General features: G+C 28.2%; 1 protein-coding gene across 1 annotated transcript; it reads left to right on the top strand.

The window, feature by feature from the left end:
* Window positions 1-3,047: 3,047 nt before the first annotated feature.
* On the top strand, window positions 3,048-6,686 carry LOC101203913 (indole-3-pyruvate monooxygenase YUCCA6). Its single transcript, XM_004150231.3, has 4 exons — window positions 3,048-4,044; window positions 4,637-4,885; window positions 5,185-5,307; window positions 5,719-6,686. Exons 1-4 carry the CDS (start codon window positions 3,328-3,330, stop codon window positions 5,932-5,934), a joined length of 1,305 nt encoding a protein of 434 aa, XP_004150279.2. The 5' UTR covers window positions 3,048-3,327; the 3' UTR covers window positions 5,935-6,686.
* The last annotated feature ends 11,121 nt before the right edge of the window (window positions 6,687-17,807 follow it).

The following is a 17,807-nucleotide window of genomic DNA, read 5'->3' as shown; positions in this document are numbered from 1 at the left end:
CTTTGTGTTAATTTCTTATTACTTGAGTCACGACCTATAGATATGTAACATAAAGTGTTAATTAAACAATAGGATAAGAATTAAAGGAAGAAATTGTTGAAAAATTAAAATGAAATAAAGAAAGGAAAATGACCATTCATTACTAAGATAGGACTACGGATGTGAGAAGTGCCACTCATTCCTTCACTTCTCCCACAACTACCTCTAAACCTTTTAATGAATTATATGTACGATTACTGTTGCACTATTATGGCCTCTCTGCCAAAATTTCCATTACACATGTGCCCAACTCCATATTACCATTACCTTACTCTATGCTCCTCCACATCCTATCATCTCTTCTCTCCCTATTTTTTCTCCCATATTTTTGAATGGTTGAACTTTTTTTTTGTAATTGGTTGTTACTTAAAGGTCTCTTTGGCTTTTTTGCTTTTTGAGTTTGACCAAGTTTTGGATCTTTGGTTGGCTTCAAATTGATCATATGGATCAAATAGGATGGAATATCCCTATTTAGTATATTTTAACTAACCGAATTTGAAGGGATGCTTGATTTACGGATTAGGATTTTGTTGGTCTAATTCTAAAACAGGGAGGGTTTGAATGAGTACACCCCATTTTCATATTAGATATAGCTTTTCACATTGGCCATATTCATAATTTTTTTTTCTAACATACCTATGTAAATGTGGAAGATTTAACTTGTTTTTAATTTTTTTTTATCTAAATTAGTATATTTTGATTTAAGGCTAAATTTTATGTTTTTGGTAGCACCGGAAATTATGCCCACAAAATTCATAATTTAAAATATTAGTTACATTAATTAGCTCTTTTCTATATATAGCTTAACATTATCTTCTCAACTTGAGATTAGGCGAGTTTTTACATAATCTGTAAAAGTTAACTATTCAATTTTTATTTATTTCTAGCAAACTTTTTGTTGACTGTAAATCTGTGTATTTCCTTACAAAATAGGACGGAGTTATTTTTGGAGAAAAACTCTCAACAGTTACTAATTTTTCGACATCTAACCAATCAAAATATTTGTTATCCAAATCTGAATTCAAACATTATCTCTAAACCAGAAATTATAGTCAGAAAAACATTATCCCTAAAAAGAATCCAAACCATAACTGCGAAAACTATCTCAAAAAACCATAACAAATTATCCTTCAGTCAAGGAATAAATTAAGAAAAGAAAAATGAGAAGTTCAAATCTAATTTATATTTATATTTCTACAACAGAGTTTTAATATCATTACTTTCAAATAGATGTTAAAAAAACGTGCATGATTTTATAACGTTAAAATTTGAACACACAACTATACATAAATACACAATGCAAAGTCTCATATGTAATGTTTAACCTATGACTATATATACACCAATGTACTTGTAATCATAGCCTATTTAATTTTTCCTTTATGAAGGGGATGGGGTTGTAACTAGTGAGAGAAAAAGAAATGGACATCTCTAGAGTTTTTTTTATAAATAATACTTTAATTTCTTAAAAAAAATTAATAAAACCACCTACATTGTCCCCAACTAAGGGTGGCTTTCTTTCTTCCAAGTCATCAAAGTAAATGACCTTTAATTCCTTTCAAATAATTTTTTGTGTATTGATATTTTCAAAACTTCTAGCTTGTAATAACCAGCTTCTAGCAAAATATAAATAAATTTACATGTTATACCTTTATTATTAATTCAAAAACCTTATATATATATATATATATATATATATATATTGAATATTTGAAAATATATCTACTTTGTAATAATTAGAAAGAATATATAACGAAAGCTTTTATGAACAATTACGTAATTGAATGATTGTACATTAAATAATATAGGTATAATTGATGTGTCTGCTCTTTTTGGTACGGATTTTTCTTCTTCCCATCAAATTTAACATATCATGCAAATCCTAATTAATAATTCATATATATATATATATATATATATATATATTAAAGAGAAATTAAAAGGTTAATTAATTAAAGGTAGTCAAAGTACAATCATAAAATGTATTTGTTTATTTTTATTTTTCTTCACCAAATAAAAAAAATAATAATAATTTGCTTGGTTTTGCATGTTAGCCATTTCAAGGGCAAAATCGCACCATCTATTTTGAGCAATATAATGTAATAAATTATGTTTTTTATACATAATAAATTTTGTTATTAAAACATGCTGTACCCACTGCTATTTTATTAAACTTATAGATATACACTAAATTAACTTTTTGTTTATCCCAAATAAATTAGAAAATTGGTGTTGTTAGTAAGTTAGAAAGCAATAGGTACTTAGTTAATTTCTTGTTTTTCTAAGATTTTCAGAATATGCATCAAAAAAATAGATATTAAGTTCTTTCCTAAATTGGTAAGTTCCTTTTTTTTCTTTCTTGCTGTTAAATCAAGTAATAAAAAACCATGACCAAATTCTTTATCTCTATTATCTGTACAATAACTTTAACTTTAACTTTTAACATGTATATTATAATACTTTATGAACTGAATTCTATGAAGTAAGAACCACGTTTGATAAGAATAATTGCAATATTGTTTGATTTCAAATAAAAATTATTATAAATCAACATTAAAAAAAAGTTCAAAACAAGAATTCAAGAAGACCCATAGGAAACATATATACAAGAACAAGGTACTAAGCTCATGGTTACCCATGGTAAGAAACCTACAATATAAAAGAACCATTCATCTATAAATTGCCACAAATTGTGTGGCAAGTCATTTACATATCAACCAGATTTATCCACATTCTTTTCTTCCTCCCTAGAATAAAACTAATTAAAAAATAAAAACAAAAAGAAGATAAAGAAAGTTATGGAGTGTGTTCTGGAGTTGTTGTTGGTTAATATCAGTTACATAAATGCACATTAATATATATTTATATATACATATCATATTTAATTATATATGTATATAGATACCATATTATATAAAAAATATATATACATATATTAACGAGGCCCACAGAAATATAAATTCATTCTGTGAACAAAAGGAATATATATATAGACATATCACCATCTCTCTCTCATATTCTCTCTTTCTTCCTCCTTCTCTTTCTCTCTCTGTGTTGAATGCTGATTTAGCCCCGAAATTCTTGTTCACCCTTCCATTCAAACAAACACAGAGATTCGTAAAATTCAAAAATTATTATGAATTAACAAAAAAAAACAATTTTCATAAAATTAAAAAATCACCCAATTACTCATTCTTCTAAACGGATAAGACTCTCTTAATCCACTCCAAGATTCAAGGGATTTTTTTTTAATTTTTTTTTTTTGGTGGTGGAGGGGAAGCCGGTGAGATGAGTACTTATCTACGGGAGTTGGAAGGAAAGTTATCAAATGACCCATTTTTTACAGAGAAGATGAACGGCGGCGGAGGAGTTGACGGCAACGTTGGGATGAGGCGTGTGTGGATTCCGGGACCTGTTATAGTTGGTGCAGGACCCTCAGGATTAGCTGCGGCGGCGTGTTTGAAACAAAGAGGAGTACCGAGTGTTATACTTGAGAGATCCAACTGTATTGGGTCGTTGTGGCAGTTGAAGACTTATGATCGTCTAAGGTTACATCTACCGAAGCAATTTTGTGAGCTGCCGTTTATGGGTTTTCCGGTGGAATTTCCGACGTATCCTTCTAAGCAACAATTCGTGAAGTATTTGGAGGATTACGCTGAGAGATTTGATATACGGCCGAGATTTAACGAGACGGTTATAGAAGCAGAGTATGATCGTACCCTCGGGTTTTGGCGCGTGAAAAGCAAACGCGGTCGTTCTGAGGAAACAGAGTATGTTTCACGGTGGTTGATCGTAGCTACAGGAGAAAATGCGGAGGCGGTGGTGCCGGAGCTTGACGGAATGGATGTTTTTGGTGGTTCAATAACACATACAAGTTTATATAGAAGCGGTGAAGAATTTCGTGGCAAGAAAGTTTTGGTTGTTGGCTGTGGAAACTCAGGCATGGAAGTCTGTTTGGATCTTTGTGAACATAGTGCTACTACTTACCTCGTCGTCAGAGATACAGTAAGAATTAGTTTATTTCAATTCTTCTTTTTTTTTTTCTCCTTTTAATTTCTTTACTTTAATTTTTGTGGGTTTAATTACTGAGAAAGAAAGAAAAAAAAAACTGTTCATTCAGAGGAGATCTTCAAAAAGGGGGGGAAATAAGAGTTATAGGAAAATCTAATTAAGGAAATTTATTTTATTTTTTCAAGGGATGATCTTTCACTTTCTTGGGATTCTGTAGCATGCGCAAAATAGTCAGAAAAAAAAAAGGAAGGATCTTATATACAGATTGTCATAATCATGAATCTCTTAAAAAATCCAATATGAAAGAAAGTGCTTTTCTATTTCTTTTGTGGATTGAAAAAGAACAAAAACAAAAACAAAACAGTCTCCGGAAGCCATGCTGTGTTTGGATTGGATTAAACCTTAAAACAAAGTGGACACTCCACTTCAGTTCCACTCAATGTTTTTGTTTTGTTGTTTGTTTGTTCTTCACTTTCAGATTCTGTGGGTTAGTTTTGCAAATAAGGAAAAGAGGAGGGGGTGGGGGTGAAATTGAAGAAGGGGTTGGGATTGTTAAATAAATTTTTGTTTTGGTGTGTGTATGAAGGTTCACGTACTACCACGAGAGATGCTGGGCAGATCGACTTTCGGATTGTCCATGTGGTTGCTAAAGTGGTTTCCCATACGTCTTGTCGATGCGTTCTTGCTAATGGTGTCGAGGTTCATACTTGGGGACACTGCAAGATTCGGATTGGACCGGCCCATTATGGGCCCACTTCGTCTCAAAAACTCGTGTGGAAAGACCCCTGTCTTGGATGTTGGTACTCTTGCCAAAATCAGAAGTGGACATATTAAGGTACGCTAAATTTCTATACATATTTTATCTAACATTATAATATTAATAACCCATTTTTTTAAAACATAAAAGGATCTTTAAATGTTTAATTTTTATTTTAGAACGTCCAATGTCTGTTTAATCTTTATGGTTTGGAGAAGATTAGATTTAGTCTATATAACTTGGATCAAATTTGTAATTTAATCGATTTATCAAATTTAAATATGTAACAGGTAAAGATATATAGATACACAATTAGAAGTTTTACTGTCAAATGAATATTATAATATTTGATTAATTGGTGCGGTTGATGTGTATAGGTACGCCCTAGCATCAAACGGCTGAAACGTCAAGCAGTGGAGTTTGTTGATGGAAAAACAGAAAGATTTGATTCCATTATATTGGCAACTGGTTATAGAAGCAATGTGCCCTCTTGGCTAAAGGTAAACTTTTTACCTTCCTTCCTCCACTCTATCTCTCTTTTCTTTTTCTATCACTTTTCCCCATTTTTAATTGCGCTTCTAATTATGCTTTTTTTCTGCATTGTTTAAATTCAATGTTTTTGTTTATTTAATGTATGCTGATATTATAGCCTAGGTAGTAATAGTTAGGCACCCCCATAATCTTAGGTTAGCTTAAAAGTAACAATACATCCACACAGATATTTGGATGCTTTTGAGTTGCCGGTATAGTCTAGATTGGACTCAATTATGGCTTATTTATTAATTAGAATGTGGGATGTAGATTAGAAAGTTATGATTTTTTATCAATTTTTTAATTAGAAGATTAAAAAAAATGAAATAACTAGAAGAAGTATGGTTCTTTTTTTTAATTTAATGTTGTTATTATTATAGGAGGGCGAAATGTTTGGGAAAGAAGATGGGATGCCAAGGATGCCATTTCCAAAAGGATGGAAAGGAGAAAGTGGGCTATATGCAGTGGGATTCACAAAGCGTGGATTACTCGGCACATCAATGGATGCCAAAAGAATCGCCGAGGACATCGAACGGTGTTGGAAAGCCGATGCCAAGCTTTGTACTCCCACCATGCAATCTCCACCGTCCACGTAGACGATTCAGACTCTGAGTCTACTCCTTGCAAAACCAAAAAAATGAAAAAAAATCCCAAAAAAGTTCAAAAAATCGCAGCTCCATTCAAACGCGCATTCAAGAAGCATCGCCCCCTCCTTCTTCTTCAATGAATGGGAACCTGCTGGGTTTTCGGAGAGAAAAAGAAAGGAAAAAAAAAAATAGAAAAACGAAATTAACAGAGAGGAAATTACTATTTCGGCCCTCTGGAAGAAGGAAGAAACAGAAGATTTTTTTTCCTCATGAAGGGCACAAATATTTTTTAACAATTTTTTTTCTCTGGCTAGAGAGAGAGAGAAAGGGGTATTTTAGTAAAGTGATTTCAAGAAGGAGGAGCTTTGGGATTGGTTTTGTGCCCGCCAATAATGTGACTGACTCTTAATAACAGCTAGATGCTTCGAAAAAATGAAAAAATCGAAAAGAAATTTCTTTTTATTTCTTTTAACTACTTATTCCATTCAAGATTAATTGTTGTTGAGTGACAATCTTATGATTGTGTTTTTTCATTTCCTTTGGTTCTTTTGACATTTTGTACATGTTTTAATTAGGGTTTTTGGGGGTGAGCTATAGCTCGTAAATCCCTCTTTTCTTCATTTTGAATTTAGTTTTTTTTTTCTTTTTTTCCTTTTTCCATTTATTCTTCAATTTGAACGTTCTTTTCTTTGAGATATTGGCCTAGCTGTGCAGTGAAGCACTGTTTTTGTGCATTTTAAATAAAATTCTAGGTTGATATATTTGTCTGCGGCTTTTGTTTTTTATATTTCTTCCGTAATTTACTACTATCTATGAAATTTACTACTACTTACGAGGGACTTTAGGACAAAGATTAGATTATCGTAGTTAAATTATTATAAATAGCTTTACGATTACCAATGAATTAATATGTTTTTGTGATTTTACAGCGACAGTGTGGTTCCATTCTTTGTACTTTTTCATCATCCAACTAAAAAAACAATGGTTCTAAATTTGTCTCTTTCCACAACTCCACAAATGATTTTGATTTATGAGTTATTTTTCATCTCAGTCTAACCATTTATAATAGGGACAAAAGCTCTCCCAAGTTTTAAAACGTTTTCTATGTTTAAAATCAATGTTCGTTTTCGCACTTATTATTAGTCATTGATCATATAAATATATAGCATTTTATAATATAAACAAAAAATTATAAGGTTTTTTTGTTTGGTTTAACAAAGAAACTTACTGATTTAACTGTTTTTTATAGATTTAGTTATTGAAAACAAAAAAAATTTACATCAAATTACCAAATTGAAAATTGAAAACCAGATGTAGCAGTTTTTTAAAAAAGCGAAATGATCACGAAAGAGGACAGTGGACAATGTTTAGATAAAAATTAGAACTTCAATTGCATAGAGAAATTCAATTGCATATAGAAATTTCATTGTCAAAATGATTGAAAGTTTCAAATCCAAGTAGTATATTGGACCACTAACTAGTCAATGACTATGCAACAACACACAATGAAACTTGATGATTGCATGAAATTTTCACAATAAATTGCAAAATTCAATTTAAACATTTTCCCCCCTTGACTTGTTTTTTCTTTTGTTTTGGGTTTCTAAGTGGTTGTAGATATCAAGCATTAAGAACAGAATAAAGGGTAAAAGAGCAAAGATTTTTAAGTTGTCTGTTTTTTATATTGTGCTAGATCCTGTCACTTCTTTACTTCATTTCAGTTCACAGAGTAGGGAACAAACAAAACATCCAAACAATTTCACCATTTTTACTCTATTTCATTTTCATCTATTTCTTCTTTTCAATTTTTATTCTTTAAATCCACTAATTAACTTATCAATTCAATTCGAATCACATTTTTATTTTACACTCATTTCTATTTGATTCCCATGCAACTTAAAGTACTTTGGTTTAACGGTTATCCTATTTAAAAAAGATATAATGAATAGTAACATTATAAAAAATGATTCAAAATAAAATTTTGGCAAAAATATTTACGGAATAATGAATTATCCAAATTTTTACAAAGTGTAAATAGTTATTTTTCTCCTCATTTTTAAAAAACCTCTAAATTTGTACCATACAAATAATTTGATTGTAAATATAATACATTTTATAGCATCACATTTAAAAAATAATTAAAACTTTCATATTTACCTTCAATTTATTAATATTGTTGAATCATAAACTTTTGCTATATATTTGGTACAAGCAGCCATTCACAACAACTCTCCTGCTTTTTTTTCATCCATTTAAATATTTTCTATGTAATTATCTTTTTTTACCTTTAAATAATTAATATGTCATTTTTTATATTGTATTGTAATATATCTCATGTGAAGGATTTGAAGTCCAACCTTTTTGTTTTCGAGTAGGTGTCAATTGAGTTAAGTCATATTAACAATTTCTTTCGATATAACACTTATTTAACATTTTTACGTCAATTGTAGATGTATGTATATTCTTAATTTTAGTTTATATAGATTTAAAAAATAATTAATTTTGAACAATTAAAAATCTTTATTTATTAATTTTCTTTAATTCACGATTTCACGCCATGCATGCACGGTGATTAAAATTGTTGAAATTTCGAACTTTTTTTCTTTTTTGGTTTGGTTTAAACTTATATCATATTTTCAATTCTTCTTATTTGTGCTAAATTGGATATTACCAAAGGCCACCACTGATTTATTGGAATAATTTCTACTTTAGAATAAAAAACAATGGAATTGGAATATTTGGGACTCACATTAAGGAGACAGGTAAATTTAGAAGAGTATGTCAACTAAAATCCAGGGAGATTTGGTGGAATAATTAAAAAAAAAATTAACTTTTTAAAAAGAATTATTTCTGTTCACAATTCCAATTAGGATCCATTCAAATAATATTCCTTCTTTTTTGCATAATCCTTTGCTCTTGATCCCCAAAATACTTGTTTCTGTTTTCTTTTTCTTTTTTTTTCTTTTTAGATTTAAAAAAATCCACTTAAAAAACAATTTAAATGGGACGAAAAAACATTGATATTTTTTTTTTGTATTTTATAAATATTTTGTTGCAATTTACAATAATTATCCTAATTCAAATATTATTTGTTTTCTTTTTAAGTAAAAGGTAAATAAATAAATCAAAGTGCACCCATGTAAATCTACGGGACGTTTTTCTTATACATTCTTCCTATGAACCTATGTGTTTATTATAACCTATGAATAGTTTGCTACGTGATTCTTTTAGCAATATAGTTGGAGATCATATTTCCATTTAATTAGTGTTATAAATCATAGTTCAATAAATTAGATAACAATTAATTATTACCATCTTAAAATCAGGTCAGCAGTGTAATATCCTCACCCACAACAAATTGGAATCGAACAAAAAATTTACTAACACCACCTCAAATCGAAATGCTACATACACATCAACTCCGATCAATCTCCATCAACATTCTCTACTATTTTTAGCTGAATTTTAAAAAATTACTTTCTTAAACATACTTCAATTTGTTAAGATACCTTGTTAATTTAAAAGAAAAAACACATTGATTTCAAAAAAAGAATAAAAGTTGGTTAGTGTTTTAAAGCTGGTTGGAGTGCATGTGGTGGGGTTTATTTCGTACCACATAATATTTGATAGAATAATAATTAACCCACACGAGCCTCTTTTTTAAGTTCGAAATTTAATATACTAAGTTCTTTCCCCCCAAAATCATACAAGTATTTACAACTATTTATAACCTTCGACTATTTATTATAAAACTACTTCAAATTCATATGATTAGTGTTTATTATTTCTTTCCTATTACATCTCTTAACTCAAACTAGAATACTGTTCGTTCATGATATACTATTAATTATAACTCGTTAACCAAAAAACCATCCGAGTTTAAAACCATTCACTACTATTTCATATATCCTCTGGAGCAAGAAATGTGTGTACATATATATATATATATATATCAAATTCAAATGAAGAAGAAAATGAGTATTTTAAAACTTTATTTAGCCTTTTACATATATTTTTTTCTTTAAATAATGTATTTATGTAAAAGGAAGCAGCAACTGTGAGAGAGAGTACAAAAGGGGTTGTTGTTGGGCCCATCAGATCCCAAATCACCATTTGGGGCCCTTTTTTACTGCCTATGATCAACTGTCCTTTCACTTCCCTACCAAAACCTAACCCTAACCTACTTTTTCTTTTCCCTTCAATTATATATATATATATTCTTTTTCTTTTAACCTTTTTTTTTTTTCTGAAACAAACCCTCTCCTCTTTTAATTTCTTCTTCATTTGGTAGTGTGAGATGTAATTTTGATACTAAAAAGTTATTTATGAGTTTTAAGAGTAAAAGCATTCAAAAATAGTTTTAGAGTTAATAATTAAAAGTATATCAACTTTTAATAACAATTTTTACCAATGATAATTAAACTCCAACGTTAAAAGACTCTTATTAGTAATATGATCTAAGACTTCTATTAGTTATATAGTCTATCACTCATAGATTTAATTTGAGTGTTTAATTTAAAATTTGTTATACTGTTATCAATAATTTGAGTCTAATGGTTAGTATCTACGTTAGAATTGATTAATTGATATTTCAATGGTGGACCAATAAGATATTCCTCACTCTCTCACTTACTTTTTTTTCCCCTTGAAGTTCTAAATATAATATCTATGCTAATTTTTGGATGGCCTTCCATATATTAACACTCAATTACAACATTATAGAAAAGATACGAGTCATCAACTTTGGATTTGTATTGTCTAGATTGATACATTTGAATTTATTTGATAGTGACATATCTTTAATTCTTTCTTCTTGTCCTTATAGTGGCATTCATTTCATTTCTCCTTTTACCCTTCTATCTCGCAGAGTACTTTTAAGCCCTACTCCTTGCTAGTTTTATTGCTAAAGATACAATAATATAATTTTTAAAAAATAATGAAAAAGACATTTGATCGAAGGGAGATGAAGGTGAAATTTACACTAAGATTTTTTTTTTAAAATTATTAATAATAATAATTTATATTTACTTAACACATTAAGAACCAAATGGCTTGTCGGGGGTTGCTTGTACCTTATTTTAAATAGTTATTCATATTTTCTCTTCAAACAAAATTTTATACAAGGTTAGCTATTTATTTGTCATGTCATGTCAAATATTTTTTGGTTCAAGCCATTACAGACGAGAGATTGAACAATCGAACTTAAAAATCCAATTGATGTAGGTCTTTATCGATCCAATGAGCTAGACTTTGATATTGACGTGCAATCATATTATAACTTAACAGAAATCAGGTGAAACTAAAGTCAAAACGTATTATTTGTCTGAAATATCCAGAAAGTTCAATAATTTCATTTGATACAACCATCTAAAAAGTTCAACGTTTATTTAATTAGTTTTTAGCTTAATTTTTAAAAATTAAAAATAAAACATAAATGATAAATATGATAACAATATTAATAATAAACAAATAACGGAAAAGAACGAATATATATAGTATTAATTGGTGATGGATGATGAACCAATAAGAATAGAATTTAAAGGTGTAAATAAGATTACTGAATGAAGAAGGCAAAATGTTGTTGATTAGAATGTGGTCCTAAGTGATATAACATCCACAAGGTGATGATATATCAATTAATTAGGACCATCCAGCTCGTATTTATTTATTTAATGAGAGAAATAATAATAATGAGAATAGAAAATGGGACTTTTGAAATTATGAATCTGCTGTGGACCAATGTACATTAATTATATCCTAACGGCTTGATTAGTACGTAAAGTATAGAATATTGGGATGGGGAAGTCAACATCAAGCGGTGATAGTTCTTAGTCAACACATATAATCACATCAGACAGCCCAAAATCTATGAATAGGGTTTAATCTAATCATATCTGATTATTCCTCGAATGTTTGTCACGAATTGTAATAATTCTTCTTTTTTTCTTTCTCTCTTATGGTTTGAATTTTGAAGGCTACGTTTAACTGTTCTTGTGGTGGCTTAATTTTTTTGTTGTTTTATGTTTTTAGTTTTTGCTCACGTTTCCATGATTTTGTTGTTATTATTTTAATGAAAAAAATATATATTAATTTGATAGAAAAATTTTTGGAAGCTAACTTGGTTTAACGGTATCGTTTTTTCGAATTTGGAAGCTTTACTTATATAATCTTTGTACTAAAAATTAATAATATATCTTCTAAACATGTTTCAGGTGATTCGATGTTTGCTACAGCTTGACCAAAAGGACGTTACTTTTCTTATGAAATTGTTCACTAAATTTATAATTTGATTTTTTTAAGAAAATAATTTCATTAGGCTCTTTCAAATTTATTGGTATACATGTCATCAAATATGACGGCATAGTTCATTAATAAAAATACTTTCAAAATTTACCAAAATATATACAAACAAAATCTAATTCATTTTAAAAATGAAAAATGAACTCAAAACGTAATACATAATTAGCATGTGGTATTTTTCATAAATGTTAAAGTTATTTCAAGCTATTAATTTAATTTATATTGATTAAAAAACATCTTGTCTCACTTTAACATGTTCACTGTATATTTTTAAAATATAATATTTCTCGTTTTACATAAAGTTTATTGTTATTGTTTAGCTAATATATTAATAAAAGTTAATTTATAGAAATTAAATTTAAGATTTATTTTAAAAAGAAAAGAAAAGAAGAAAATGAAAGAGATTGACGGAATATATCTTCTGTTCTTACTTTGCCCTTCTGTGCTTTCTCAGCAAAGGGACCTCTTTGTAGCTTCCTTTTTCCTTTCTTTTCTTTCTTTCATTTAGGTTTTTATCAGAACTAATTTCACATCCTTATCCTTCTTCCCCGTGCATGTGCCAAGATTCCACGATCATAATGTATTTGGAAAAATTATTGATGAATTTAGATAGGTTCACGATTTTGGGTTCGAATCCCTCTCAACTTTACGCTCTTTATAAATAAAAACCAATGAAATACCAATAATTGTAGTTAGGTCAATTCTAAATGCATGTCTTACCTTGGTTTAAATCTCATCTTATGAATTTATGTTTTAAATTACTTTTTCCTTTCTTGATGGTAAGTCCATGTTTATTATTTATCACACATCGTAACAATATCATTTAAAAATAATGTGACCTTTTAAGTTTAAGTGAGTATTGTGATATAATTCCTAACAATTTTACCAGCATTTGTTCAATTTTCTCTCCACGATACTAATTAACCTATTTACTTTCGACTTTGGTTTATCTTAGTTTATATACTTTAATTAATTTATTTATTATTATATACTTAAAATAGGGTTCTTTTGATTTCTTAAAATTGAATAATAATAATAATAATAAAGATGAATTTAGTAGTAGCTTTTAAACCGTTCATTAGGGTTTTATTGCTTTCGTTTTCCCTTTTTGGACTCTTATTCCAATCACTTATAACAAAAAGAAAAATTACAAAATCTATAAATGTTGATCCTATAAATCTGGATTCCTGTCTTTCTAATTGAGCATACTTCTTTATGTCTATTCTCGAAGATTTGTGTGTGTGTGATCTTTCTTTAAACAAGATAATAATAAAAGGTTACACTTGGCATGCCATGTGTTTGTTAAAAGGTCAGCATTAATTTACCCACTTGTTTAGGGTTTAGAAATGGAACGTTTTTGCCTTTGTTGAACTTGAAGATTTTGGTTAGATTTTGTTTAACAAATATGGGTTTAGAATTGAGATTTTGATTTCCCATTTTCCTTTGCAAGGACATGTGCATAATTGGGGAGGCTTCTCCAAAGTGGGAACATCAGAAATAAGGACCAACTAGGAGGTTTTAGCCTTTTTAGGGTTTTTTTTTTCTGGGACCTCCTTTTTACTTTTTCTTCTTCTATGTTTGGTTAATTTATATTTTTCAAAAAAATCCTCGAATTGCAATGATAAAACTTTTTAAACTGATATTGGAGTATAAATCCATATTTAGATTATATGTTTGATAAATATTTTTTTCTTAATTTTATTTTATTTTATTTTATTTCCATTTTTTTTCTCTTGTCAAAATTTTGGTTGGTTTTTTAGAATATCGGTAAAAAGTGCGAATTTACAAGTGTTATAAGGTATTTGTTTTTGGATGAAAATTGTGACCTTCGATACTGAATTTAGTCAAAAATACTATTTTAGTTTCCCGACTTTAAAGTCTATTTGATTTTAGTATCTAGACTTTAAATAGTCCAATTTGATCTTGTACTCCAAATAAATCTTAATTTTATAGTTTTTCAAAATTAAAATTTACCAAATTTAAGTAAATAATAATTATAATTTTAGTGCAAGAAAATAGAATAATTTTTTTTCAAAACATAGGTAAACAGTTTTTTTAAAACATGCCATAAACTAGAAACCATGATTTAATTTATATTTTTTTTAAAAAAAACAAGCACTGACTAAAAATAGAGAATTAAAACTACTAGTAAAATTGAACTAACCTTAAATTATGTGAACCAATCTAATATATTAACCTAACAAAATTTTAGATTATCACACAATCTCAAATTCAATGTGGGTTTAGTAATATTGGCATGATCTCGGTAAGTCGGTAGGTTTGAGACTTAATCTCACCCCAAAAGTAGTGTACTGATAAAGCAAATATATATATATATAGTCCCAATTTTGGTTTAAAAATCCTAATAAATATCTACTTCTTCAAATGTAGTTGTGTAACCTTCATTAAAATATGAGGATTCATATTCCAAATTAGATAATTGAATGATATTTTCTATTTTGATATATAATTTATCCTTTTTTCTCTTAATAGTTTGTTATTGGGTTTCTTTCTTTTTGGCCAAATAAAGCCTTGATTGATTGATGACCAATGGAGCAAAGATAGAAATGATTCTGTTGTCTTAAAATAGTGAATGAATGGGAATTTTTCCCCTTTTTTTCCAGCTGAGAATTGGATTCTGGTAATATACTTTGTCAAATCGGTTTCTATCAAATCCAATTATCAAAAAGTTTTCTATTTCTTATTTTCTTTTATTTTCTTCTTTCTTTAAATAAAATTTTCCAATTTGCCAACTGTCTCTTTTAGCTGGCAAATTCAGAACTCATTGTTTAAAATTTTCCAAAAAATTCAAATTTTTCAAAATGGAATTTTCTTCTTTTGTTTTTGTTTTTTTATTTTGTCATTAATTAATGCATATGGGTGTGTGTTTCTTTAAAAATAAATATTTTTATTAATGTTTTGATTGAATGTTTCAAAGTTTGTTTATGACCAAAAGGTTAATTTGCCTTTTCTTTTATCCTTGTATTTTAAGTCTAATGTTCATTGTGTCTCTGCACTTTTAGAATTTTGGTTTGATAATAAGTTTAGTCATCAATGGTTTAGTTTTAAAAATAATTTGTTTTTTTATTGAAGTATTTGCTAACCAAAAAAGGAGACTATCATCCGTTCATAAACATTTGAAGAAAATCACTAGATTTTCAAAGTTGGTTCAAAGTTCACAAAATTTACTGGACATAAAATTGCACAGAGTTTGAGAGTATCGCTTGATTAGACATAATATTCGTATTTTTTTAAACAGTGAACCTTTTTAAATATTAATCAAATTAAAAAAAATTATTAATCAAATTGAAAAGTTTGATACCTCTATGGATTACTAGTACTCTAACATTATCTTAAATCATCAATTAATCTAAGAGCTTAAATTATATGGATGAAAACGAATTTAATTATATATCACAAACACGAGAGATTATCAACAATTAAAGTGTTAGTATGTTGTAAGCTCAAATTGTTTTGAAATATCTCATCGCGATTGGGTGTGAGTAGTCAAAAGTCAATGTATTGCTAAATAATGAAATTATGAATCATTTGCACATTTTTTCAAAAAAAAATTGATTATGTTATAATTGAAGTGTAGCTTGATTTTCGTTAACTATTCTCGTGATACCATTGGTCATTGTATTGAGTCAAATGATGACATGTTTACTTAATAAATATGTAATATTGTTAACTAGTTAACACGATCTACATACAAATATGTTATGTTAACCTTAAAATTGGACGCTTGATAAAGTATATCAATTTTCCATCTCAGTGTGGAGGCAACACATGTACCTTATAAAACTTATTTGGTATTTTTATCTTTTTATTATGGGACTTTCAGAATATTTTTAAAAATGATGTGTTTTTTTTGTTGACCATTCCTAAATTGGATTTTATTTTTGGACTAAATATTCGTGTTTCGATGATATATAATAGAATACGAGGTTTCATCTCATTATTAAATGATAGTGAGAAAACCAACTTGAATATCTTATATAAATATCGTGAAAATTTTCAATTTTCTAAAGCAGTAGAATCCTTAACAGGAAATAAAACAATATCATAATTATGTGAATTAGATGAAAAATCCACAGATAATACGACAAACTAACAACAAAAAGAAAATACATGGATGAGATTTGGTGAATAATATTTAGAGCAAGTATCAATGCCTTTGAATTTTGGGATTGTATCAATTATAATTAAGAAATAATGATGATATCAACGCTTTTCATAAATGTCTATGGTTTTATTATCGTCTCCAAATTTTGTTCGTTTCGAGTCCATTAAACTTCAAAATTTTCACATCAATCCATTTATCATTCATTAGGTTGCGCTCTCAATCAAACACATAAACATTTTCAAATGTTAATTTTTTAAAAGAGACGAACAAAGTAAAATCATTAACGATTTCAAATGAGATTATGAAGTCCAAATTGATTTAATCACCGTTATTTATCAACACAAGCTTCCAATTGATTACTTACAAAAGAATATATGCACAACACATTTTCCAAACCTTTTGGATTGGGCTTGTTGTCAACTGCAATTTGGGCCAAGTAATAGGGCCGTTGTGGCCCTTTATTATTCGAGGGCTTTATCCTTTTGTCTAGAGGGTTTACAAGAGTGTATACTAAGGTGAAATAAACAACAAAAATAAATATTGTTGGACTAAGTAAATAATGTTGAGATAAAATCATATAAATCATTTTAAGTTAAAAAAATAAGTTAGGTTTGAATGGTGGATATTAAGATTTAAACCTCTGATTTTAACAAATTACTATATTTTAGCTATATATATATATATATATATATATCAAGCATATTAATCAAATTTAGATGTTTAGATTTCTCCCTTTAAAAAATTTATGTTAGAAATATCAACATTTAAAAAAAAAACTCTCATTCTTCACATTGGAGAAACTAAAACTTAAAAACGTTTAATTAAAATAATTTATTTCTTGTTATTGTGCTAGAACAATATACATTTGTCTTTAAAGATTGTATATAGCTTAAGTTGCCATTGCAAACAAAAAAAACAGAAAACAGAGATTAGAATCTCTATAGGAACTAAAATAATTTAATAATCATATAGACGTCTTTTCTGATTTCTTCTAGCCAAATGATATTTTCATAATTTTAGTACAATTTATCTGATGACAAAAATATCCCTAACAACAATAATCACAAAATAGACAGAGTCATGACAAATCTAAAATTAAGTAATCAAAACAAATTAATCACCAAAATTAATAAACCCATCACAATGTATTTTAATGAACCAACATCTTAAAACAAAAAACCCTCTAAACATCTCCTAAAATCAAATGATTTTCTCTGTTTTTTACTTCTCAATTGGGCCTGAATTTATGTTGGACCTCTAAGTGTAGCGTGACCCAAGTTTTACATTTCTTTCCAATGTATATAAGGAGACTAAACCTAATCTAACTTTTTATTTCTATGATTAATTATTTTTTAAAAACTCAAATAAAGTTTGACTAATAATTTTGGAATAATATTAATTTGCAGGCATGTTGCAAAATGAAAATATAGTATAAAGGGGAAGAAAAGAAGCAATA

The sequence above is a fragment of the Cucumis sativus genome, chromosome 2, assembly GCF_000004075.3.
Source record: "Cucumis sativus cultivar 9930 chromosome 2, Cucumber_9930_V3, whole genome shotgun sequence".
Lineage (NCBI taxonomy): Eukaryota > Viridiplantae > Streptophyta > Magnoliopsida > Cucurbitales > Cucurbitaceae > Cucumis > Cucumis sativus.
Note: the sequence above shows the minus strand (reverse complement) of the source record. Positions and strands in the feature narration are given on the sequence as shown.

Bases quoted from the DNA above. Each gene is read 5' to 3' on its own strand.
- LOC101203913 (XM_004150231.3), top strand. From the start codon at position 3,328: ATGAGTACTTATCTACGGGAGTTGGAAGGAAAGTTATCAAATGACCCA. The intron at 4,045-4,636 runs GTAAGAATTAGT...GTGTGTATGAAG, and splicing joins ACCTCGTCGTCAGAGATACA to GTTCACGTACTACCACGAGA. The intron at 4,886-5,184 runs GTACGCTAAATT...TGATGTGTATAG, and splicing joins TCAGAAGTGGACATATTAAG to GTACGCCCTAGCATCAAACG.